Source organism: Pinus tabuliformis, chromosome J (assembly GCF_031772625.1).
Source record: "Pinus tabuliformis cultivar Carrire ecotype Pingquan chromosome J, CPIR1, whole genome shotgun sequence".
In the NCBI taxonomy this organism is placed as follows: Eukaryota; Viridiplantae; Streptophyta; class Pinopsida; order Pinales; family Pinaceae; genus Pinus; species Pinus tabuliformis.
In genome coordinates, this window is record NC_142295.1 from 786,240,743 (window position 1) to 786,266,366 (window position 25,624).

The following is a 25,624-nucleotide window of genomic DNA, read 5'->3' on the forward strand; positions in this document are numbered from 1 at the left end:
GGCTTAGGAAGCTGTGGGCAGTTTGTGGGGAGTGAAGTTGGTGGGGTGTTGTTGTTGTTGAGACAGAACAATACGTAACGGGGCAAAACCAAGGTAGAGGGAGTCGCTACCTAGGCGGATTTCTAGCCAAGAAATCTAGATCAGTGTTGCAGGTGCATAGGAGATCAGAGAGGTGCGACTTGACGGTTGGCAGGTGAGTTTCCAGGAGGGAAATCAAGACTTAGAGGGAGTCTAGTAGAGAACTTCCAAGAGGGAAGTAGTGACTCAGAATGAGTCGAAGAGAGAACTTCCAGAGGGAATTATAGACTCAGGGGGAGTTGAAGAGAGGAGCGGAGATGGCCGTTGATGACGATTGTGCCATGAGTGCTCATGTACCTCTAGAGAAGAGGTGGAGAGACATCGAGCTGTAGTCAGGAAGACTATAAATGATGAGGGGTAAGATCCTTGAGGTACCCAAACTCTTGGATTGTACATGGCTTAAGAAGCCCCGAAGAGAGAGTAGCAGGACTGGAAGATGTCGGTAGAAACGAATGCGGATGAAGCGACAGAGTGCTATAGTGCAGTAGTCCCAGGTAGCGCAGAGCTAGCAGGTTGCAGTAGTGCGAGAGGCACAGAGGAGGTTGCAATAGTTCAGAATGGCACAGAGAGGTTTGCAGCGGTGAGAGAGGCAGGGAGTTGTTGCAGCAACGCATAGGCAGTAGAGGGAGCACGAGATAGCGGCAGAGAGAGCGTCAGCATCGGGAGTGTTTCTAGCCTGACAGGGATGTCAGTGGTTGGGTGGATCAGTTACTTACTTCTCAGTAATTGAGTTGCAGTGCAATAGCAGTGGCAATAACATGATGTAACATGATGAGATGGGGTTGCAGTGCAGATGCAGTGTTGGGAGAAAGGACCAACAATAGCACAGATGTAGAGGGAGCTGTTGTACGGATGCAACAGTGGTAGTGGCAGGGCCATGGGCAGCAGTACAGGATGCAACAATGCAAAGGATGTTGGGCGGGGAGGCCTAGCATCAGCACAAGTACGGGTGCCGTATAATCAGAGTAATGCTCAATGTGGAGTATTACTAGAGCATAGTCCTCGCTAATAGGGAGTGTTGATTTGGGGTAGCATCAGATGTGCTCTAGCCATGAAAATTGGTGGAGATGCTAAAGCACATGAGATCTCTAAGAACCAGAAATGGTTTGTGCAGATTCTTCCCGGTTTAGGAGATATTAAAATAATTAATATTTTTAATGGAGTTCCTAAGTCTAAACTTGGGAAAAATAAAATATTAATGGGTATTAATATAAAGCTGGGTTAGAAGGTTCTAAAAGACATGGATCAAGCCAAATCTAATCTTAGCCGTTGATTAGAGATGTAATATCGGCCGTTGAAGGACCAACAGGAAAAGTATAAGAGGAGGCTTGAGGGTCAGTTGGAGAACACACCAAAGTGATCAGTCATTTGATTTTCTAGAGTGGGGTTTGCTAAGAAAAATCGAATCAGTGATCAGTTTGTAGCGAGGGGCAGTGAGTATGAGATAGAGAGGCAGGGATAGTGCCGAAAGACCAGCGCAAAGGCAGAGAGGCATATGCAAAAGGCAGAGGGAGACACACAGAGGCTAGCAGAGACCACGCAGAGGCTAGGAGGGCTTGCGTCATCCACGCAGAGGTTGCAGGAGTGGCGCAGAGGGCCGTAGAGGCTGCGCAGTGCCTCAAATGGTTGACGCAAAAGGTTTCGGGCCGATGCAGAGGCTAGGTGGGCTGATGCTGGGCTTTAGATTGCACTGGAGAGGGTTTTGTGGGGCATATTTTCTGAATATCTACTTCCGAATACAGAGGTATTACTGCCAAATTATTTTCTCTATCAGGTGAGTCGGTTTGGCACCCAGTTGTACTCAGATAGACTGCATAATAAAATAACCCTTAGAATTGCTGCACCGGTTTTCACAAGTTGGGTTTTTCTAGGGATGAGTTGTCCAAAAAAGTAATGGTGTCACTTGTGTGTTTGCTATTTTTTTCAGCTATTGATCTGTAGATGGTTGAGATTGTATTGTGTTTATTTCAGTGTTTATATGATTAAATAAATTGTTCGTAATTAACAAGTAGGAGAAATAAACCAAAGAATACAGATAAAATTTCTAATGGGTAATACTTCGAAATTGCAACAATCAACTACTGTATGAGGAACAAATAATGTTGCTACATCAGGGATATCCAAGGCCAAATCATCTGCTGAGTTGGGCGATTTACCAAAATCTTTGCTAACCTACTTAGTGACAAGGGTAGTGCAACTGTCTCCTTTTCTCAGTCATACCTATCTATTGTCATGGAGATAAATAATGGTGATAGTTCATAACAATGTGGAAAAATTTGAAGTCGGGATTAAATCGGCAAGGTTCCAGAAGTTGAAAAAGTCGTTAAAGTCGAGAGTTTTTTGAAAAAGTCAGCGAAAAGTCGGAAAAATTAAAAAAAAATACAAAAATATTCATTTTTTAAAAAAATCTGGATTTTTTCAATAAAATCCCGACTTTTCAAAAAAAAAAAAAAATTGTTAAAGAAACTACCTCATTCACGATCTTTTGGAAAAAGTCCTGATTTGATCCCGACTTTTTCATCTGGGAAAAAATCGGCAAAATATCAGCCAAAAAAATCGCATTTTGGGGATTTAATCCTGATTTTTTCCCGATTTTTTCCACACTTACCCAGACCAGAAAGATCAGTAGCTGTTGAAGCCATATTGTCAGTAGCAAGATGCTCCATTATTGTTGTATTCCTCCAGAGACTCAGATAGAGTTTTAACCCACCAGATGGTAAGGTTTCTCCTTGCTATCATATCTTGGGTCATTGCGATCAGGATGCGCACATCCACCTTTGAACTTCATCAAAGGCTTGCAATGCAATGCTGAGCTCTTATAACTGTTCTTCAAGAATGAAGACTTCAAAGGTACTTTATCCCTTGTCGAAGATGCCAAAGAAAAAGGTGCTGGAATAAATCCTTGAGCTTCTTCATAGTGGATCACCTTTCGAAAGATGATATTTATGCTTTTCTTAATATGGTCTACTTGCTTTAGACTGGTTCTTCAAAGGGTGATGTTATCTTTGACTTTAATGACAGCTTCAGGTCTACAAGATTCCAGGGAGACCGTTTCTTTCTCAAGAGATATTTTTCCAAAATTAATAGAATGCCACTACAATACTCCTGCAAAGTTGAATTCTAACTGTAACAAAAATGAGTCCCTCTATTGCACATATACTTTGTGAAATTGCTTCCTTAAAAAGAACATAGTCTGTAACTTTGGATCTCTCTTCAGAATGAATGGAATAGACAACAAGTAAGGCTGAAATATGTATTCTTTGTGTTAAATGATTCTCAATAAGGTCAGCTCAATTTCGTTATGAGGGTTGGATTCTTTGCAACAAAGAAGTATGCCAGAACAATGAATTATGGTTTGCACATAATATGTCATTTGTCAACAAGGCTACATAATGTCGGCTGTGAACAGTACTGTTGTTGCTTCACAGGCTGAATAATTTTCTGAGGTAATGTCTATCAGAGGAGCATCAAACATATATCTTGAACTGCTCAGATTGGTGCATCAAAATCTTCTCATGTAAACAATAATGGATGGATGTGCCTTCTTGTTTCTTTACTAGTACACAAACACATGAAGGACCCCTTATGCTCAGAACATGCTCAAGACTTCTTCGCTAGTCTTTGACTTAAGTTTTCCACAAAGGATAGAGACTGAAACCTTCATATGCTGAAATATTGCACTAACAAAACTGCACCATTTTACAAGAAAGAGGCCTGTAGAGGTTTATGTGATTAGGTCATTGGCACAACTTATTTGTTGTGCCTAGACCACATAAAATGATGCTCAGCAATAAACCCTAAGCCATATGATGCTTCTGATCAGGGTTTTAGTCCTTCAATCATGCTTTAAGAGCCGATACTTCTAACTAAATTGATGAAGATGGATCCCTAGTTGCCAATTTTAACATAAGACAATATGCAACATGTCCCTTTGGTGTTATAACTCTGCAACTTAGGCCGAGTTCTGTGGCACTCCTGTCTACTATATATGGCACCTCGTTGTTGATTTTCTTAGTGCAATTAGGGTTAGCACATTGTATTTGAAATTCTGATAATTACATTTGATGTAGATCTTCTTTTAGCTTATTCCAACATATCATTCAATAATTATACTTTAGAAATTCAACCATAAAGAACAGTAGAACAGTAGATATCACAACACACAAGATTTACCTTGGGAAAACCCACTAAGGGAAACCTGCAGAGCTGGAATCTCCTCTTCACATACCTTGTGCATCTTTGCTCTGATACCACAATAATAGTAGAAGTGTCCTCAGACACACAAATTTTATTAATAAGGAAAAGAAATTACATAATATCTGCAAGAGCTTACACACGATCACTCAACCCTCTTGCAAGTAGAGAGAAACAAGCTTTAAATAAGTTTGTGTCCTAAACTAATTTTGTTATGGATCACTTATTTTATTTACAAGTGTCCATTTACATTTAATGCTCTTATAACAGCACTCCCAACTATTTTCCTAAATTAGTTCTTGGGAACAACACCTTTCTAGATGTCATATCTTTTACAACAATTAGCTATTCTAAAATGTCTCCAATATTTAATTAAATATTCTAGATAATTGAATATTAGACTCTAAATAATTAAACTATAGTTTATGTATTTTGGATCATCTAACATTCCCCCCTTTGATCCAAAAGTACATTACAACAGATACCAAGCTCTTCCCGGAACTTAGTAAATTTGATCCTGCCAAGTGGTTTTGTGAAAATATTTGAGATTTGATCTTCTGAAGGACCATATACTGGTTTGATGACGTCCTTTGCAATGACTGTCCTGATGTAATGCCCTGCTAGAGACAAGTCGGACCAGAGAGGGCTATTTGACCTCCAGAGATGAGTATAAATAGAAGTTGTTTGACCTCATTTGGCAACAAGTTCGATCTGCAATCAAGAAATTCGATCTGGGGTGCGAAACTCAAGGAAGAATTCAAGAAAGACAAGGAGAGGAGGAGTTGAAGCTATAAGGAAGAAAAATCGAGGTTTTGGTCAAGGTTTTCCCTAGTTTTCTCTCAAACGTGCAAAGTAGCTGTGCTGCTATAGGGACTGAAGTTACAAACTACTGCAGGTCTGAAATCTTGAAGCTGGGGGCTGAAATTTTGAATATGGTGCAGTTCTGTAAGGATTTCTCTGTCGTTGACTTGGTTTGACTTTGATCTAATTGGAAGGTCTTCATGTAGGGCTGACTTGGTGCAGGATAAAGCATTTCTAAGAGAGGAAATGTTATAAACATAAATAACATAAATATATGTAAAATGATATAGATAATAATATTTAATTAATAAAAAGACATTATAATGAAAAGGTGTCTTATAAAAAAGATACGACTATTAATAATACAGCATTATGACTTAAGTATATATAACATGGCCCTCATTTGTATATCAAATCATATCGTTTTTACTCATATATATATATATATATATATATATATATATATATTAGATTTTCAATTCATGAGCCAGGTTTGGTTGTCATAGAATGCATGTATCAAATGCTCAAGCATGAAGTGATTTAGGTGTAATACCTTGACACTATTTACCAATAAAGTCCCCATGATGATGATTAAAGCAATATTCTAGCAGCATTCTTGCCTAGCATTCAATTAAGATTTCATACAATGCTCATAAACTAACCAAGGTTGGAGACGTGCTGTACTAACAAGGTACGATGACTGCTACCAATTTAATTGCATAGGCCACTTAACTAATCACCAGCACTAATTGAAGTATGGAAATTGATCATAGTTCCAATGATTGAAGTTACGAGCTACAATGGCAACGACGTGATAACATTCAACCACTCAATGTAAATCACAAGACACATCTCAACTTTGACCAGCCACAAGGTCAAGACTCATGACAAAGTGCCATTTTAATATGCCATGTAAAATACAAGTCATAGCCATCAGAGTTACCCAACCATATCCTAACCATTTAACCATTTAAGTCTGGAAACGATTGAAGCTATGAATATCCTCAACTCAATCAAGCATGCCTAATTGGCATCAAATACTTGCAAATTTCAAGGGAAAGGGACATGTTTTAGGTTTGCCAATTAGAAGTTAAAATAATTAAGTCGGGAATATTGTGGAGCAACATCTGTACACAAAATTATTCTTCCTACGCTTCATGGAATGTAGCTCAATCGATTTTAGGGATTACAAGTCACAATAATTGAAACAGTCATGGCCACACAAAGTGCAAATAAGCCTTCAAGAAAGATCAGGTATCCACCCCAGTTGAAAGAAGATTGTTTGGGTAGGAATGGATCATATTTGACCAAACCATCAAATAAGTTTGAAACTAGTAAACTTATGAAGCTTCAAAGCTCAAAGTGTCCCAATCAGGACCTCCACGGAAATATTTCATGATGGCCCAAAAAATAACCCTTTGGGTTATTTGGACACAACACAACTGTATGTGAAGTGAACTTGTCATGTCTACAATATTTTATCTGAATCATGCTGTCATTCATGCATGAATCTGATGTTTTTACTATAGTTTGATTTTTTTATTGCTGATGAAAAAATCATTGATTGATCCATTGTAGTACATAATACATATCTAGAATCCTTTTGTAATGTTTAATAATCAAATTTTATTTTCTGTTGAGTTTATATTCGATATAATTGTTCTAGAATGTAGATTTAATGGGTGTGTGTATTCTATTTTATCTTTAATTATAGAAATTTATATTTTTTTTATATTTTTTTTCCTAACGATGCTCCATATCTCCTGAAAATTGTGGGGATTTCCCAGCTATCACCAAATAATCTTCCTCTTTCCCATCTCAAAGCCTCAGTGTAACGTAAGTAAAAGTTGATCAAATTCATTCCCAACAGAAATTTAAACTAAGTGAAGTGTGTTTCATAAAGTCCCTTCACACTTGAAGCTAATCGGCCTGTCTGTGCAGAGTCACCCTATATCTGGTGGACATTTGGACTATATCTGGCTTCCAAATCTTTATCAACTCTTTTGTAGCAAACGGAAAGGAAGAGACACCTTTTCTTCCACTCGTGTCTTAAAATGATTTTGTGTTTCACACCCCACAACATAAACTCACCTATAAGAATTTTCCTTTACATGATGACGTATGCAGTCGTTTTTGTCTCTATTGAAACTTCTCATTCTCATTGACAGGGTGCTGTGTCAGCTTGTCATTAGTGCTTTGTTATCTGTCTCCTTTTCCCATGTTCTTGAAGTTCACATGTTATTCAAACTGTATATGCACTGTAGTCCATGTTAAATGACTCCTAAGAAGCTAACAAATTTTAAGAACTTGATTCAACCTACTTTCATGGTTGAATTGTGGCTTTAATGTCCTTGATTCTGTTACTGATCTCATACCTTGCATACTTCTTTGCTACATGTTCATATTATAGATTTGATGTAACTGAACTTGGTTCCCAATCTAATAATGTCCTTATGGCATGCTTCTTCCATAAAGTCTTGAGAACTGCCACTACCCTAAGAGTTTGTTGAGCACCTGTCATCACGAGCATACTAAAAGAATGTTTTGTTGGACATTGTTTTGCAGGTAGTAGAAATAGTGGCTCCACCTCCAGCTATGTTGTCTGCATGTAATGAAGATGCAGGGCTGGATGATTTGGTTCGTAACAAGGGGTTCTAGTCATCCTATGTTTCCTCTCCACCATAATGTTCAATTTATACTCCATGTAGCATATTTGTTTGAATGGATAAGGCCCAGAAGTAACTGGTTTAGCAGGAAATTAACATAACCAATATCACTTCCCTTGTGCATTCATAATGAAGATGCAGGGCTGGATGATTTGGTTCATAACAAGGGGTTCTAGTCATCCTATGTTTCCTCTCCACCATAATGTTCAATTTATACTCCATGTAGCATATTTGTTTGAATGGATAAGGCCCAGAAGTAACTGGTTTAGCAGGAAATTAGCATAACCAATATCACTTCACTTATGCATTCATAAGCAGGATGGATACAATTTTCATGAATCCAGTCAAGGTAAGTCTACATTATTGCAGACTACCCCATGGCTTATTGGTAAGAGGACTCATCTTTCAAGGCAGAGGTTTAATGATTCAATATCTTGGAGTCTTCCTGTCAATCATGTTATATGTAAAAGCTAGGGTTGATAGTTGCCCTGAAATCAAGAAAAGCATTTAAACAAATAGAAAAAGAAGCATGTGTCATTGGCCAAAAGGAAAGATTTCCTCTCTGGAATGTAGCACATCATTAGAGAAACAAATCTAAATCATACACCACACAAATCATTTTTTTCCAAGGAAAACCTTGTGGGGAAACCTAAGGGTTGCATCCCAACATTTGTGGATGGCATCACTAGTAAACTCATTAGTGTAGACTAGTGCACCTCATCCCTAGGGATTTGAACATGGCACTTGTGGGCATAGAACTAGCCAAATGCCCAGAAACATTGTGGACAACTGGTTGAGCTAAAACCTTGGGATTAAAGTACCACATAAATCATTTAATAGGGAACTACCCTTTAAAAGCCTATAATTGTGTTTCAGATTACACTTGATGAAAAACATAGCACTAGTTTCATTTCCCACTACAAAGCCTTTAAACAGAGTTCATGTCAAAAAAGGATTGTGAAGGCATCCATATAACAAAAATTCAAGAGTTTCAAGTTGAATTTTAACAATTCAAATGACAAGGAAAGAGAGAATGTGTGTTTATGTGCTCAACTAAAGCAAGAAAGACTAATCACACCAAAGCCATTCAATCCCCTATAATATTTCATCATAAAGTTTAAACAATGTCGAATATGACGTCAGAAAATATTGAATATACAAGTGCAGATGTGAATTTTTGTGGCAAAAATCTAAAAATGCAAATCCTAGAAGTTCGTTTTATTTTAAACAACTTGATATTGATTCTTGTGAGGCTCAAACCTCTTTACTTATTGGGTACCTACGATCATTGGCTTGGCAGGCCCACATTTTGTTGAGAAATCTAGGGGGCACCAAGTGTAGGTGATTTCTCTTATTTTGATAACTGCTTGTGATGTATTTTTACTTTATTAGATTAATTTATTCTTTCCTTCATTATTATTAGTGTTCTCTATCATCAAACAACTACCAAATCATAAAGAACAATGAGACAATAGGACACTAGATATAGGCAATCAACTAGGGCCAGAACCTCCTCAACTGAGAGGAAAACCCATCGGAATCCTTCTCTTCTTATAGAACTTCAATTGACGAATTCTAAGACCTATGACCCTTGACCAAGACCCTCCAAGACTGTTAGGTTATGGTATGTTCTATGCTTATAATAGTTTACTTCTTTTTCTTATTGTATTCCACCGAATAGCAATCACATGTACATAAAGTAAAGTGCAGATAGAACATTAAACGATCGACAGAAAACAAGCCAAGACAAGAGACACAAGATGTGGCGGTTAGCCAGGGACAAACCCCACAATGTGTAGGGAAACCCTTTGATCAAATCTTCTTTTATCTTCAATAATTCAGCAGAGAGAAATAGTACAATAAATCAGATTCGTATCAGCAGTAGCAAACCCTAGATCAGTAGCATCAGCATTAGCGGCCTCATTATCAAACTAGGGCAGACCATATCTCACAAACCGACAGTCGGATTGACTTCATTCCACCACCAAAAGTTTCGGCTTTCAAAGGAGGTTCAGATGAACCTACAGCGCAGTTCCAAAGAGGAGATCTTCTAGGCCACGCAAGTCAATCTTTACTTCTGCAGTTGCAGCTTCAGTTTCAGAAGTTTCCGGCTTCAAAATAGGGCAGTCGATATCTTGCAAACCGTTCATCGGATTGACTTCATTCCACCACCAAAAGTTGCGGCTTTCAAAGGAGGTTCAGATGAACCTACAGCGCAGTTCCAAAGAGGAGATATTCTAGGCCACACAAGTCAATCTTTACTTCTGCAGTTGCAGCTTCAAATTCAACAGCTTCCGGTTTCACATGTGTGAGAGAGAGAGACCCATTTCAGCGCAGTAGAGAAGAGACTCATATCTGCGCAGTAGAGAGAGAGAGATGTGATGAGATGAGTGAGTCTAAATGAGGAAAAGTCCTCTTATATTTATACACAACGTTGGTGGGTGAATAGATGCGATTGTTGGGCTTCTGAGCTTACATGAGTTGTAGGTCGACTTGATAATAATTCCATAATCAAAATAAATTCATATCTCCATGAATACTTATCGGAATTGGATGATCTTTATATCAATCCTACACCTCTCGACGAGAGGAATCTAATAAAAATATTATTAGCCATGAATAAGATGACCCACATGAAGTTTTGCCCTGGTTGCCAATTTTAACAAAGACCAAGTCATCCTTCCTTCTTGATGAGCTTTCCTTACACAACTTCCAGTAACAAAATTCGACCTTCCAGCAACTTTGACCTAGTAGTTTCACAACTTCGACCTTGATTCAGCTTCAACAACTTCGTCCTAACAACTTCACAACTTCGATCTAGAGGTATCTTCACAACTTCGATCTTGCAGCTTCACAACTTCGACCTTGCAGCTTCGATGCAACTTCAAAATTTTGTATAGCCCAAAAACTATAGAAACTCTAACAAAAGAGAGAGAGAGAGAAAAGTTGAAAAACTTCGATCTTGATCTTCCTCTACTTCTTCGTTCTTTTCCGGCTTCTATCTTGAGGAGATTGAACTTGCATGAGTGAGTGTGTAAATGAGGTAGAATTCCTTGATGAGTTTTCCTTACACAACTTCCAGTAACAAAATTCGACCTTCCAGCAACTTTGACCTAGTAGTTTCACAACTTCGACCTTGATTCAGCTTCAACAACTTCGTCCTAACAACTTCAGAACTTCGATCTAGAGGTATCTTCACAACTTCGATCTTGCAGCTTCACAACTTCGACCTTGCAGCTTCGATGCAACTTCAAAATTTTGTATAGCCCAAAAACTATAGAAACTCTAACAAAAGGGAGAGAGAGAAAAGTTGAAAAACTTCGATCTTGATCTTCCTCTACTTCTTCGTTCTTTTCCGGCTTCTATCTTGAGGAGATTGAACTTGCATGAGTGAGTGTGTAAATGAGGTAGAATTCCTTCTTATTTATAGGCTTGTGTGGGGTACAAATTCTATCTTGAGGCCGACTTGTCCCTTCATGTAGGTCGACTTGATCTTTGTGCCATGACAAGGTCTTGGAGGGTCTTTTGACTCGATTTTGACTCAATAAATTTTTCTTTACAAGATGTAACATGCCCAAATGGATCTTCAATACATGACAATGACTCAATTGACTTTATGACAAACCTAGACACACTCAATGGGTGTTTGACTTAAAAATAAAATTTCCCTTGAGCATGAAACCCATGCCTCAAGAATACAAATAATAAATTTATTTTTCTCTTTTCATTAAATACATAAATTCACGATTACATATGCCATTATGAAGACCAAACATAGTTACATAGTTCAACACTCCCTCTTAGTTAGGGAGGTATTCATAATCCATACAAGGTACTTGGACATTCTCAATTTGAAGAATTCTCATTAGAAGAGTCGGATTGGTAACCCATCTGTATAGTATCTATTTATCCAACATTGTCACATAGCAATGCCTTGACGAACAACTCTATCTCTCCCCAAGATCTGAGCACAATGCTGGCGAGACCAATGATTTATAGACACTCTCATCATTGTCTCTCTCGGAACATACCGCACCCCGGTTCTCTCAAAGTATGTTCCACCAGGACTATTCTTATCTTGGATTTCCAGTCCTCAAAGAATATCGGTCCTCTACAACTACTCTTATCTTGGATTCCCCACCACATCCTCAAAGAGTATCGGATGCCATATGCTTACCTAATCCTCCATTCTATCATCCCAAGTGAAGACAAGAATGGTGTGTCTATCTCTCCTCATGTCCTTCACTAAGACTTATAGTTGTTAGTCCTGGTATAGTGTATGGCACATGAAGTAGAGAACCATATTTGTCACTCCCTCTTAACGAGGGATGACCAACCCATTCCATAAAAGGAATGTACCCAAGCTCCCTCTTAATTAGGAACTTGTCCAATCTCCCTCTTGACCAAGGACTTGCTTCCAACAACTCTTTAGGTGGAGATCATGGGACAACCAACTGCTTGAAGAGATCCTCCTTTAGATGCCATGAACTTCTTTTTCTTTATTTAGGAGTTTTCATCTTTTTGAGACTTCTTCGTAGGGCATTGGCCATCCATCACTTTCATTCATGAATCTTGTCATTCATGTCATCCTTTCCTTCATTGGAAAGTGATCCATTAGTCCATATATGGCCTTTCCTTCATACCTTGATACCTTATTCACATCATGTTTCCTTCGGGATCTTTCATCCTACCACATGAGTGTTAGTTGTAGATGACATTTTTGGTAGCCCTGCATTAGCTCATCTAGATATTGTTCAAAAATAGAAAATGAATATTAAATAAAAAATACCTTTGTGATGGTCTTTCGTCATGACATCTGCTTGTTTGCATCAACATCCTTCATATATATTGATACATCCCCAAAAAAATATACAACACCAAGGGTCTCTTTCTTTTTCAGACTTTATCCGGATCTTCATATCTTTCCCATGGAGATAGTGTAGTCAAATCTTCTAGTCCTTGGATGCTAATTTCCTTCTCCATAGTTTCATTTTTCATGATCTTTTCCTTTCTTTATTCTCACATTTCCTCTTAGGAACTTCCAATCATAGTTCCTTCAACTTTGTCAACCACCTCATATTTTGTATGAGGACATATTATGTTGATTTCATCTTGTCATTGTGTGAACCATGCCTTCATGGATCCTTTCATTTGATCATGCTCTTGAGGTAGAGCACTCATTCATGATATCTGCAACCATATGACATGACTCTATTTTATCAAGTACAAGCATACATACCTCATCTCTTTCTTTTGGTCATCTAGACTTCCTTTGGCAGCTTCCTTGATTGAAAGAACTTCAATCCCTTGACCTGCTTCACTTCTTTTGACATCATACCATCATCCCATGAATCCCATACAAGTTGGAATTCCCGACGAGACACTTTCTTCTTCCAGTAGGTGAACCTTCCAATGAAGATTCCAACGGAGGATCTTGATCATCCTCATCCTACAAATGCTCCTTTTGAATGATGTATGATGAGCTCTATACTAGATGACTTTCTTTTTCCCATAAGTACTACTTATGCTTCTAATGAGGTTACCAAGAGCTACAACCATAGACTTTTTTTTGTTAGTTTTTGTAGCATCGGATGTGTTCTAGCCACGAAATTTGGTGGAGAGGCTAGAATACATGAGATCTCCAAAACTCAGAAATTGTTTCTGGAAATTCTGCTTAGAAATGACTTAATTAGATTATTAACCATTTTTTCAAATGTTTCCTAATTCTAAACTTAGGGAATATGGTTAATTAATTAGTATTAATTAAGTCAAGGCGAGAATCATCTAGAAACTCACAGGGATCGATCTAGAGATGATCCTAGTCATTGATTATGTTTTAATCTTGGCCGTTGTTACTCCATCAAAGGATTATAAGAGAAGGTCGATGTGGTGATGGAGAATACACTTGAGCTATTTGATTTCTTAGCAGATCAATTTCCAGAGTAGCAGCAGTCAGTTGTTGGAGAGAGCTAGAGATTGAAGACGTGTGTGAGGCACAGAGATAGTGAGGCTGGAGGAAGTATTCCAGATCTAGTGAGTGCATTTGTAGAGAGGCAGAAGAGCCACAGAGAAGCTGACGCAAGGGGTTGCGCAATAGCTTCTAAAGGCAAGTTCAATTTGCTGAGAGGGAAATACGTCTTCAGTTCCAGAAGCCGAGAAGGAGTCCCAGAGTGCCAGAGAAGAAATTTCATAGCCAGCAAAAGGCAAGACAACTTCATCAAACACCAGTCAGAGGCTTGACATCAAACAGGCTGTGCAGAGGGTTAGAGGGACGAGTTTCTCAAGGAAAGTTGTGTTAGAATTTTCCTATGGGGTGAGGAAATTCCTCACTAGAGTTTTGCTAGTATTTTTCTCTGTAGGATTGCTAGATTTCGACATCTAGTTGTACTCAAAATTACTGCTACATGATAATAAAACCCTCAACTGTTGCACCGGTTTTCCCAAGTTGGGTTTTCTCCGAGGACATTTGTCCAAAAATAATTGTGTTAATTTTATTTTTTCGGAGAATTTTTATTTGTCAAGGTTGTAGTGTATTTATTTCGATATTTTCCATAGCAAGTAAATTGTTAATTAATTAACAATCAGGAGAAATAATATTAGTGGCTACAATAGGGTTCCTGTTTGAAAATTTCACATTTTCAGCTATCTTTCAAGCTTCTTTATGGTGATGTCACGAGCTCTTGCTTTCAATCGTATGCTTCTATGATGCCATCTCTTGACATCATGCTTCCTATCATGCTTCTAATGATTCCCACCATGATAGTTATATTTTTCAACAGAAAGCTTGAATTTTTTTTTTGAAAAGAACTAGATGAGTAATACTATCTCAATCATAGTAGAGATCTTTTACTTCGTCCTCGAATTTCTTCTTTTCAGCGTCTTCTTCTTCTTCAATGATATGGGTTTTTTCCCTTCCTCTTTTGTTGTTTTCTTTCTTGAGCTTTGGGTAATCTCTCTTGTAGTGCCCATATTCATGACAACCATAGCATTTGAACCTTCAACATTGTTGATTTGGGGTAGCATCAAATGTGCTCTAATCACTAATATTGGTGGAGAGGCTAAAGCACACGAGATTACCAATACCAAGAAATGGTTTGAGCAGATTCTAAACAGTTTGGGAGATATTAAAATAATTAATATTTTTAATGGAGTGCCTAAGTGTAAACTTAGGGAAAATAAATTATTAATGTGAATTAATATAAAATTGTGTTAAAATGGTCCAAAAGTCATGGATCAAGCCAGAGTTAATCTTAGCCGTTGATTAGGGACTTAATCTCTGCCGTGGAATTTTCAATGAGAAAAGTATAAGAGGAGGCTTGAGGGCCACTTGGGGAACACACCAAGTTGATCAAGATTTCGATTTTCTGGGGCAGGGTTTGCTGAGGAAGTCGAAAGAGTGATCAAAGATTGTAGCTAAGGGGCAGTGAATATAGAAGCAGAGAGGCAGAGATAGTACAAGGAGGATCAACGCAGAAGCTGGGAGGGAGGGACGTAGAGGTAGCCAAGGTTGACACATAGGCAGCCAAGTGCTGCGTAGTGCCTCAGAGAGCCAACGTGGGTGACGCAGAGGCTCTAAGGGTTGACGTAGTGCCTTCAGAGGTTGACGCAGGGCGAATTAGGGTGACATTGGGCAGACGTTAGGCTAGAAAGCGCTGACGCAGTGCCTAGAGGGTGACACTAGGGTTTTGGTGGGGCCAATTGGAGTTGGGAGTTGTTGGAGTGTTTATCCGGGGTTTCAGCCGGAATATCTGCTTCCAAGTGGAGAAGTACTACTGTCAAGATTATTCTATGTTAGGTGAGTTGGTTTTGGCACCCATATTGTATTTAGAAACTGCATAATAATAAAACCCTCAAATCGCTGCACCAGTTTTCCCACATTGGGTTTTCCCAGGGACATTGGTCCAAAAACTGGTGTCACTTGTGTGCTTGTTTTGTTTCCTTCAGTTGATGATCTGTAATGTGTTGAGCATGTACTGGTATTTATTTTCAGTATTTACATGGTAAATAACTTGTTAATTAATCAATAACAAGTAGGCATAAATAAATCAGAAAAGTACATGAAGGGTTTCTAACAGTTAGAATTAGAAATTCCAACATGGTATCAGAGTGTGGTGCAGATCATAGGAGAATTGAGGACATCAGCCAAGCAAAGCAGCAGCAATAGAAAACAACTGTCCCGAGTGACAAAAGCTGTTCCTAGCAGAGAAGCAGCAAGGAAGGGGTGGCGCAGTGCCTGCGTCATCAAGTTTGGGCTGGGAAGAGGATCAACGCAGTGGCAGAGAGGAGAAAACTCGACCTACGTAGTGCCCGATCATATTTCTTAGTCAAGAAGGATTGATGCTCGTGGCTAGGAGGTGTGGATTTTGCTAGTGTCGGGATTGCGTAGAGCCTAGAAGCTCTAACCTTCAGTTTGCTGGGGCTTAGGAGGCTGTGGGTAAGTTGCAGAGTGAAGTTGGTGGGGTACTGTAGTCAGAACAATACCTAATAGGGCAAGACCAAGGAGGAGGGAGTTGCTACTGAGGATTTCTAGCTAAGAAATCTAGATCAGTAGTGAAGCTACACTAAGGATCAGAGTGGGGGCATCTCGATATTGGCAGAGGGGTTTCCAGGAGGGAAATCGAGGCTCAGAGGGAGTCACATCGAGAACTTCCAAAAGGGAAGTAGAGGAGCAACAAGATGGCAGTGAACGGGGTAAGAGACCAGGATAGACTAGACGGAGCCTCAAACTTCGTAGTCTGCAAGGCCAAAATCTTATCCATTCTAGACAGGAATCGTCTCAAGCACTTCGCCTTGAGGACAATAATAGAAATAGTTGACCCGACTGATAACGATAAGTATGAGGATGCAATGGCGAGGGCCAAGAGCATCATCCTTGACGGGGTCAAGGACCATGTAGTACCACATGTTGCCGAGAAGAATACGACAAATGAGATGTGGGAGGCCCTAAAGAAGTTGTATTAGCATACTTCCGTACAGAGGAAAATGCTACTAGAAAATCAGCTGCGGTCATACCAGATGCAAAAGGGAGAACATATTGACACCTTCCTCGGTCGATTGAAGGAGATTTGGAATCAGCTGACTTCCATAGGGGCCACGCTGGATTAAGAATTGATGGTGAGAACAACCTTGAACATAGTCTGAGAAGACTGGGAGGTGTTTGTCCAGAGTATATTAGGCAAGGCGACCCTTCCAGATTGGAAGGAAATGTGGGCGGCTCTTCGCCAAGAAGAGATCAAAATGCTAAGCAAGGCGAGAAGTAGCGGCAAGGGGATCAGAGTCAAGAAGGAGGAAGAGGAGGATGCTGCCCTAGCATCTAATGGAAAGCAGGAGAAACAGAAGAAGAAGGGCCTCTACAAGGTCAAATGCTTCAATTGTGGGGAACTGGGTCATTATGCGAGCTAGTGTCTGAGGAAGAAGAGCAAAGGAGAGGCTTTCAAGACCAAGGCAGCGCCAACAAGGGTAGAGAAGGAAGTGGAGACAGATGATGACTGTGCCATTAGTGCTCACATGCCACTTGAGCGGAAGTGGGGAGACATCAAGCTGTAGTCAGACGGACTATAGGCGATGACAACCTCTTGGATTATACCTGGCTACGGGAGCCCTGAAGAGGAGTAGCAGTGCTGGCAGATGTCGGTAGAGACAAATGCGGATGGAGCGATAGAGGGAGTTAGAGTGCAAGAGTCCCATGATAGCGTGAGGCAGCAGTGCGAGATGCACATAGTTGATGCAGTAGCGTAGAGGTCAGAGAGGGAGCACTTGTCAGTGACAGAGAGCCTCAGCATCGGGAGTGTTTTTAGCCTGACAGAGATGTCAGAGTTGGGAGATCAGTTACTTACTTCTCAGTAGCTGAGTTGTAGTGCAACATTTAGTAGTGGCAGTGCTATAGGTAGCACGATGTAGCATGATGAGAGGGGTTGCAGTGCAGATGCATTAGTGGCAATGGCAGGGCCATGGGCAGTAGCAAGAATGGAGAGGGAGCTACCGTACAGATGCAACAGTGGCAGTGACAGGGCCATGGGTAGCAATACATGATGGAACAGTGCAAAGGATGTTGGACAGCAGGCCTAGCATCAGCACAGGGACCAATGCTGGATGATCAGGGTGATGCTTACGAAGGAATATTACTAGAGCACAGTCCTCGTTAAGAGGGAATGTTGATTTGGGGTAGCATCGGATGTGCTCTAGGCACAGAAATTGGTGGAGAGGCTAAAGCGCATGAGATCTCCAATACCCAGAAATGGTTTGAGTAGATTCTAAACAGTTTGGGAGATATTGAAATAATTAATATTTTTAATGGAGTCCCTAAGTCTAAACTTAGGGAAAATAAAATATTAATGTGAATTAATATAAAGCTTTGTTAGAAGGGTCCAAAGTCATGGATCAAGCCAAAGTTAATCTTAGCCATTGATTAGGGACTCAATCTCAGCCGTTGAATTATCAATGAGAAAAGTATAAGAGGAGGCTTGAGGGTCACTTGGAGAACACATGAAGTTGATCAAGATTTCGATTTTCTGGGGCAGGGTTTGTTGAGGAAGTCGAAAGAGTGATCAGAGATTGCATCTAAGGGGCAGTGAATATAGAAGCAGAGAGGCAGAGATAGTACCAGGAGGATCAGCGCAGAAGTTGGGCTATAGGGACACAGATCCAGCTAGAGATTCACGCAAAGCCAGCCAGGGCTCACGCAAAGGCAACCAGGCACTATGCAGTGCCTCAGAGGACCTGCGTGGGTGACGCAGAGGCTCAAAGGGTTGAAGCAGTGCCTCCAGAGGTTGACGCAAGGCGAGCTAGGGTGACACTGGGCAGACGCTGGGCCAGAAAGGGCTGACACAGTCCCTAGAGAATGACGCTGGGGTTTTTGTGGGGCAGATTGGGGCTGGGAGATGTCAAAGTGTTTATCCGGGGTTTCAGTCAGAATATCTGCGTCCGAGTAGAGAGGTACCATTGCCGAGATTATTCTCTGCTGGGTGAGCCAGTTTTGGTACCCAGATTGTATTCAGAAACTGCATAATAATAAAACCCTCAGATAGCTGCATCAGTTTTCCCGCATTGGGTTTTTCCGAGGACATTGGTCCAAAAACAATGGTGTCACTTGTGTTCTCGTTTTGTTTCCTTCAGTTGATGATCTGTAATGTGTTGAGCATGTACTGATATTTATTTTCAGTATTTACATGGTAAATAACTTGTTAACTAATCAAGAACAAGTAGGCATAAATAAATCAGAAAAGTACATGAAGGGTTTCTAACAGTTAGACTTAGAAATTCCAACAAACATGTTCTTATTTTTCTGAGGACCAAGGTTTCCAAACTTCCCTTTTCTTCTAGCCATGGAAGCAAATGCTTGAACTTGCTCGCTTGATCCTACATCGATTTTTACCTTCAGCCTTTTTTATTTTATTTTGCACAATGACTATAGTTCGTTGAATGGAGTAGCTTCCTTCTTACCATAGATGCCTGATGTGAAGTTGCCTCATTCCTCTGGTAGTGCATTGAGCAGTATGGTAGTCATTTCCTTGTTAAACATTATTTCTCCCAATTCTTGGAGTTGGTATTCTTATTTTTGACACCTTGATAAAGTATGAGGCTATTCCTTTTTGTTTTGATATCTTCACCTTGTAAAGCTTGAGCTTATTCTTTCGGTCGTTTGAGAATTAAACCCTTAACATGACCAACGCCTTCATTTTTCTATGAGGATAAGATCTATCCTCTTTAAGAAAATTTTGACGACTCAACCAATTTGTTGCTCTCCTTGAAATATGAAGTCATTTTGGCATATTCAAATATAGATATAAAAATACTTACTTGTCAATTGAAGATACTCCCAGATGATGAAACCTTCAACTTGATTCCTTCTTGATTTTAATGATGATGTAGATAATAGAAGATGTCTTTCTTCAAAAGTGATCCTTGGCTCAAAGAAAGAACACATTGATTCCTTGATGATGATGACAACGTTTTTTCTTGATTTTCTTCCTTCAAGGCAATGCTAGTTAAACTTGTTTCACACCCTCAAATTTTAGCCCTTCTTCAAAATTTCGACTTGATTTAGCAGTTTTGCGATTTCAGCTTTTTCTCCAATAACCCAAGTTCACACATGTGGATAGAAGATGGAAAAATTTGCCTCCTTTCTACTTCGCTTGACTTGACTTACTTTTCTTGTTATTTCAGCGTCCAAAGGAGACCTTTCTTGGCACAGAACTTGATCCTTGATGGTAGTTGCAATTCGATACTTGTTGCTGCAGAAGGATGTCTTAATACTTCGCATGTGTGGAGAATATGGCCTAGAAAAACAGACCCAAAAGTGCTTCGCTCTTTCTTCCTCGTGATAATGATTGTAGAATGTGTGAGATTCCCAAGAACGCTTCAAGTGTGGAACCCTTCTTTGGATGAGCTAGGGCTTTTTGGTCTTCTTTAATGCTCTTAATTATTCCCTTTCAATATGATGAGAGGGTTAGTCCTTCTTGATGATTGATGCTCTTGATGTTTCCAAGATGATCTCTTATAGTTTAGCCCTCTAGTGTCCCTCTTTGTGTTGCCCTTCCTTGATGTACTCACCTTAGCTTTGAAACCATGTTGAGAAATCTTGGGGGCAACAAGTGTAGGTGATTTCTCTTACTTTGGTAATTGCTTGTGATGTATTTTTACTTTATTAGATTAACTTCTTCTTTCCTTTATTATTATTAGTGTTATCTATCGTCAAACAACTACCAAATCATAAAAAACAATGAGGCAATAGGACACCACATATAGGCGATCATCCAGGGCCAAAACCTCTCCAATTGAGAGGAAAACCCATCAGAATCTTTCTCTTCTTATAGAACTTCAATTGGAAAATTCCAAGACTTATCACCCTTGACCAAGACCATCCAAGTTCAAGTCTTCCTTCCTTCTTGATGAGCTTGTAATGTCCCTTCCTAATTGTTTTCCCAAGGGAAGGAAAAACCATTTTTGGCAATTTTGTTATTTTTGGCTTAATGCATTTTTGGTGGAAGAACTTAGGAGAAAGGGGGTCGATGTGCATTTTAGTGGATTGTGGGGGTCACTCACCCACCCAAAATAAGCACCCCTTGGAGGCAGCTCGATTTTCTTAAGTGGAGGATCGAAATATTTGATTGGAACCATGTGGGGCCCAAGGGAGCAAGCATAAATAGAAGGAAGTGGGCAACATTTGGGGCCTTTTGATGATTTGAGAATTCATTATTGCTTTGGCTGTTTAGCTAAGCTACAAGTGTTGTTCAGCACAAGAGCTTCCCAAGGAGTGAAGCTCATCCCTCTCTTCGGTAGACTTCGAGTGCCACCCTAGGAGGGCTTTCTTTGCCATTGGAGACAGAGAGAAAGATCACCCAGTAGAGGAGTACACTGCCTTGACTAGCAAGGATGTAGTTTGGGAGTAGCAGGGATGCAGTGGGAAAGATTGCGTGTTGGTGGAGCAATAAAGCCAGGGAATTTCAATGTGAAGGTTGTTGGAGGTGTTCTCATCGAATTTTCACTTCAGAAAGGAGAATTTGCAGCAGGAAGGCAAGCCAAATACTTAGGTCTAGTTGCTGGTCGAAGGGACTATGTCATCCTCACTAAGAACTACGTAGTCACTAGTGGGGGTCATTTGGAGGGAAGCTTAACCGGAGGATTGAGGAGCTGGGTTGTGGGGAAATTGTTGGGACGCTAATTTGGGAGGTTTCTTGACATTTTGACAGTGAGTTACAATAGTTCTAGTTGTAGGCATCGTTTTCCAGTATTGGAGGAAGGCCAATCCCCAAGGGGTCGAAATTGGTGGATCAAAACCAGGGAAAACCCTTTTTAGGTTTTTCTGGGTTTTTGGAGAGGAGTACATCTCCAAAGTTGCAGAAATTTCTAAGTTGTTTTGAGGGGGTAAATCAGAGCTTGAAGTCAGCTAGCAGTGCATATTTGAAGGGATGGTCCTTTGAGGAGCAAAGAATTCACAGTAGCTGGGCACTATTGTATTGATCACCTAAGGATTGTAGCTTGCCTTATGCAAGCTCAGGTGCACCTCATCTAACTTCTATTGTACTCCAACATATTTGTTTAATGAAAAATGAGCCAGTTGGGTGTTTGATGAGAAATTTTTATTCATTTGTTCATTACTGAATAAAAATTTATTGTGAATTTTATTGTATGTCTTTGTTATCACTGTAATTCTTCCTTTAGGAATATTACAGTGGTATCAGAGCATGTTCTTGGCCAAGGTGGGGAACAAGAGCAGGTGATGCCACCGAGATACCAAGGACTTGTTTTCTAGAGAGGTCGTGGTAGAGGCAAAGGCAGGGGTCAAGGTAGAGAAGAGGGGCCAGACCCATTTTCAGACATTGAAGTGGAAAATATCAGAGGCAGGATGGAGAACCAAGAAGAGAATGAGTAGCCTAGGCAGAGAAACATGGACTAGGTCTTAGAAGAGCTGCTAAGGACAAACCAATAGATGATGAGGCAAGGGCAACTGATGATGGACATGATGCAATAGGTGATGGGCCTGCAAATGGGTGGAAGACCGAAGGAAGAATCTCAAGGTGATGGGGGTTCCAGAGCGGGAGGAGGCAGCCGTACCTATCAACTTCCACACACCCCACAACGTGGGCAAGCTGGCCGCCCCACAATGCCTCATTTCATGGAGGAGGCTGTGCTAGAGGGAGAGCCGGACCCCGTTATGGACATGGTACATGTTGTTGCATCAAGCATTGATGAGTATGATGGGTTGGATGGCCAGATCAAGAGGGTGATGTCCTTTGGAGAGTACATCCACCTCAAGGAGAGGCACACTACTGGGGCCGGAGGCCACTATATGGGAGGAGCATCCAACAAAGATGTGCAAAAGCTATTAGGGAAGATTACACTTCCAAATTTCGATGGGTCAATGAAGAGCTTAGCTAGGGCATGGATCCAAAAACTTGATATATATTTTCACTTGAATCCCATGAGGGAAGTTGATGCCACACGTTTCGCCACCCTTCACTTGGAAGGCGATGCACAGGAGTGGTGTTACCACAGATTGATCACATTGGGGCACCTTTGCATCACCACTTATACAGAGTTCACCAAGAGATTGTTGGAGAGATTTGAGAGGAAGGACTTGGAGCTACACTTCAGAGCGCTGGCCCACTTGAGATAGACTGGCAACGCAGAGGTCTATATTACAGAGTTCCAGAGACTCACATTGATGGTGACAAATATTTTGGAGGCACGACTGATCATGTTGTTAGTAGAGGAGCTTGCTGAGCCTCTGCGTTGATGGGTGAGGGCTTACAAGCCCACAACACTACAGGATGTTATTTCTAGGACTTGGGACATGATCGAGGCAGTGCCCAAGAACCGGGCCTTTGTTCCCACGAGACCCACAACCCCATAGGGGAAAATAGATACGAGGCCACCATAGAGAGATGGAGGACATAGCCAGTTGGATGATGACACCCGGAGGGACCTCAGGAGGAGGAGGTTGTGTTTCACATGCCAGGAGCCTTGGGCATCGGGGCACAAGTGCACCAAGGGAAAAGCCCATTTCATTGAGGTGTTCTCAGATAGCGAGCCTGAGGAGGAGGAGGCCAAGGCAGTAGAGGAGCTGAGAGATGAGGGAGGACCATCATCAGGAGGGCGCCACCACCACCACCACCTAGACGGGGGTTGTTTGCCCCAACCGGGGGAGTCCTTGCTTCACTCGGGTTGTGCCAAAGTATTTGACACTCAGGATCAGTGGGACTTTGTAGGGCTAGTGTGTGTATGTCTTGGTTGAGAGTGGGGCCACCCACAATTTCATTGATGCCCAAATGGTGGAGCGTAGGGGCATCCAGGGGGTTTTCCGGGATGTTCTACTAGGTAGACGGCTAGACCGTGGATTTGAGTACACCATTGAGCTGGAGGAGAGGGTGAACGTAGTCATCACCACCCCTTATAGGCACCCGAAGACCTATAAGGATGAGATAGAGCAGGCCATTCAGGATTTGTTGAGATTGGGACACATCAGGCCTAGCTTCGAGCCCATTTGCTTCTTCTATAGTGCTGGTGAAGAAGAAAGATGGGATGTTGCGCATGTGCATAGACTACCGAGCTCTCAATAAGAAGACCTTGAAAAATAGATACCCCATTCCACGCATAGATGAGTTGACAGATGAGCTTAGGGGAGCTAAATACTTTTGTAAGATAGATATGCGTTTGGGGTACCACCATATTCACATGAGGGAGCAGGATATTCCAAAGACTACTTTTCGCTACCATTATGGACACTTTGAGTTCTTAGTGATGCCCTTTGGGCTAACCAATGCTCCAACCACATTCCAGTCCTATATCAATCACATGTTCCGTAGACAGCTGAGACGCTTTGTCTTAGTTTTCTTTGATGACATACTCATTTACAGCAGAACATGGGAGGAGCATCTTCAACATTTGGAGGAGGTGATTCGCATACTTGAGGAGCAACAGTTGTATGTGAAGTTGTCCAAATGTGAGTTTGGGCTAACAGAGATGTTGTACCTAGGGCATGTGTTTGGGGAGGATGGAGTGAAGGTCCACTAGGAGAAGATTCGGGCAATTATGGATTAGCCCACACCCATGAACGTGACAGAGCTGAGGGGTTTCCTGGGCATTTGTACGTATTAGTGGAGATTTGTGAGGGATTTCTCACAGCATGCAACACCTCTTATGGATTTGACAAAGAGGGGAACTTTTGAGTGGACGCAAGTGGCAAAGGAGGCCTTCACATGCCTCAAGAGGGTCATGAGCAACTGTCCGGTCTTAGCCTCGCCGAATTTCACGCAGCCATTTGTGCTGGAGTGCGATCTGTCCGGTGAAGGGGTTGGGGCCATTTTGACACAGCGAGGCATCCTATTGCGTTTGAGAGTAGGAAATTGCAACCTCACGAGCGGTTGTACTCTGTGTATGAAAAGGAGAAGTTGGTAGTGATGCGTGCATTGGCCAAATTCAGACAGTATTTAATGGGCAACTGATTCAAAGTGATGTCAGATCACAACAGTCTGTTGGAAATACTGGGGGGGGGGGGTGAATCACTGTTTCTTTTCAATTTTTATTTTTTTTGGTTAAATTATTTATATTTAGAACATAGAAATAAATAACAGGAATGAATGCTTTTATTCATATAATCTTTGCAATAAATCAATTATAATGTATATATAGCTTCAATCAATTGCCAAGCACCAATAATATAATCTTTGCAATAAATCAAGTACAATGTATATATAGCTTCAATCAGTTGCCAAGCACCAACTTGGACTTTTTGTGAGGCTCCAACCTCTAGAGCACCAACCCTGTCTTGTCAAGGCACCAACCTTGGATTTAGGAGCACCAACTCCCAAGACACCAATCCTTCCAGTTCTGAGGCACCAACCCCAAGGGCTCCAACCCTCTGCTGTAAATTGTCTGGATCTGTTTGGTAGTAATTCTCTGCTCCCAACCCTACTGGACCTATGACTTACTTCTATCCTCCTGCTTCTTCCACGTCTGCTAGACCTTCGGCTTCCTTTGTTTCTTACAGTTTCACCAACCAATAAACTTTCCTTGTTCTCTGTTATATATGCCTGATACTCCTGACCTTTGGCTTCCTTTTCGCTCACTTGATCTTTCGGCTTCCTCTGCGCTCGCTCTTCGGCTTCCTCTATCTCTTTGAATTCACCCATATTCAAAGGACACGTTCATTCGGAAGAGAGGCCTTTTTTAATATTCATACAATAAACATTAATTGTTCACGAAAATCACATTACAAGAGAGGTTATGCCCATATTGGAGATCCCATGTGCCATGTCATTCCTTTAATCACAATCGCAGCTTCTGGAGGTTTTTTACAAGTCGTGCCCATAACATACTCTGTCCTCCAATATCAACATCATCAATCTTCATATATCAACATAGTTAAAACAAAACATATAATG

General features: G+C 40.8%; 1 protein-coding gene across 2 annotated transcripts in view; it reads left to right on the forward strand.

Moving 5' to 3' along the window:
• The window catches only part of LOC149229075 (Pseudouridine synthase family protein), a 380,432-nt gene extending 372,241 nt beyond the window's left edge, over nt 1-8,191 (forward strand). For both annotated transcript variants that reach the window (XM_089378450.1, XM_089378449.1), the window contains exon 14: nt 7,639-8,191. In XM_089378450.1, the coding sequence (XP_089234576.1) occupies nt 7,639-7,731 (93 nt within the window). In that variant the 3' untranslated portion in view covers nt 7,732-8,191. The remainder of the gene's footprint in view (nt 1-7,638) is intronic.
• Nucleotides 8,192-25,624: the final 17,433 nt, after the last annotated feature.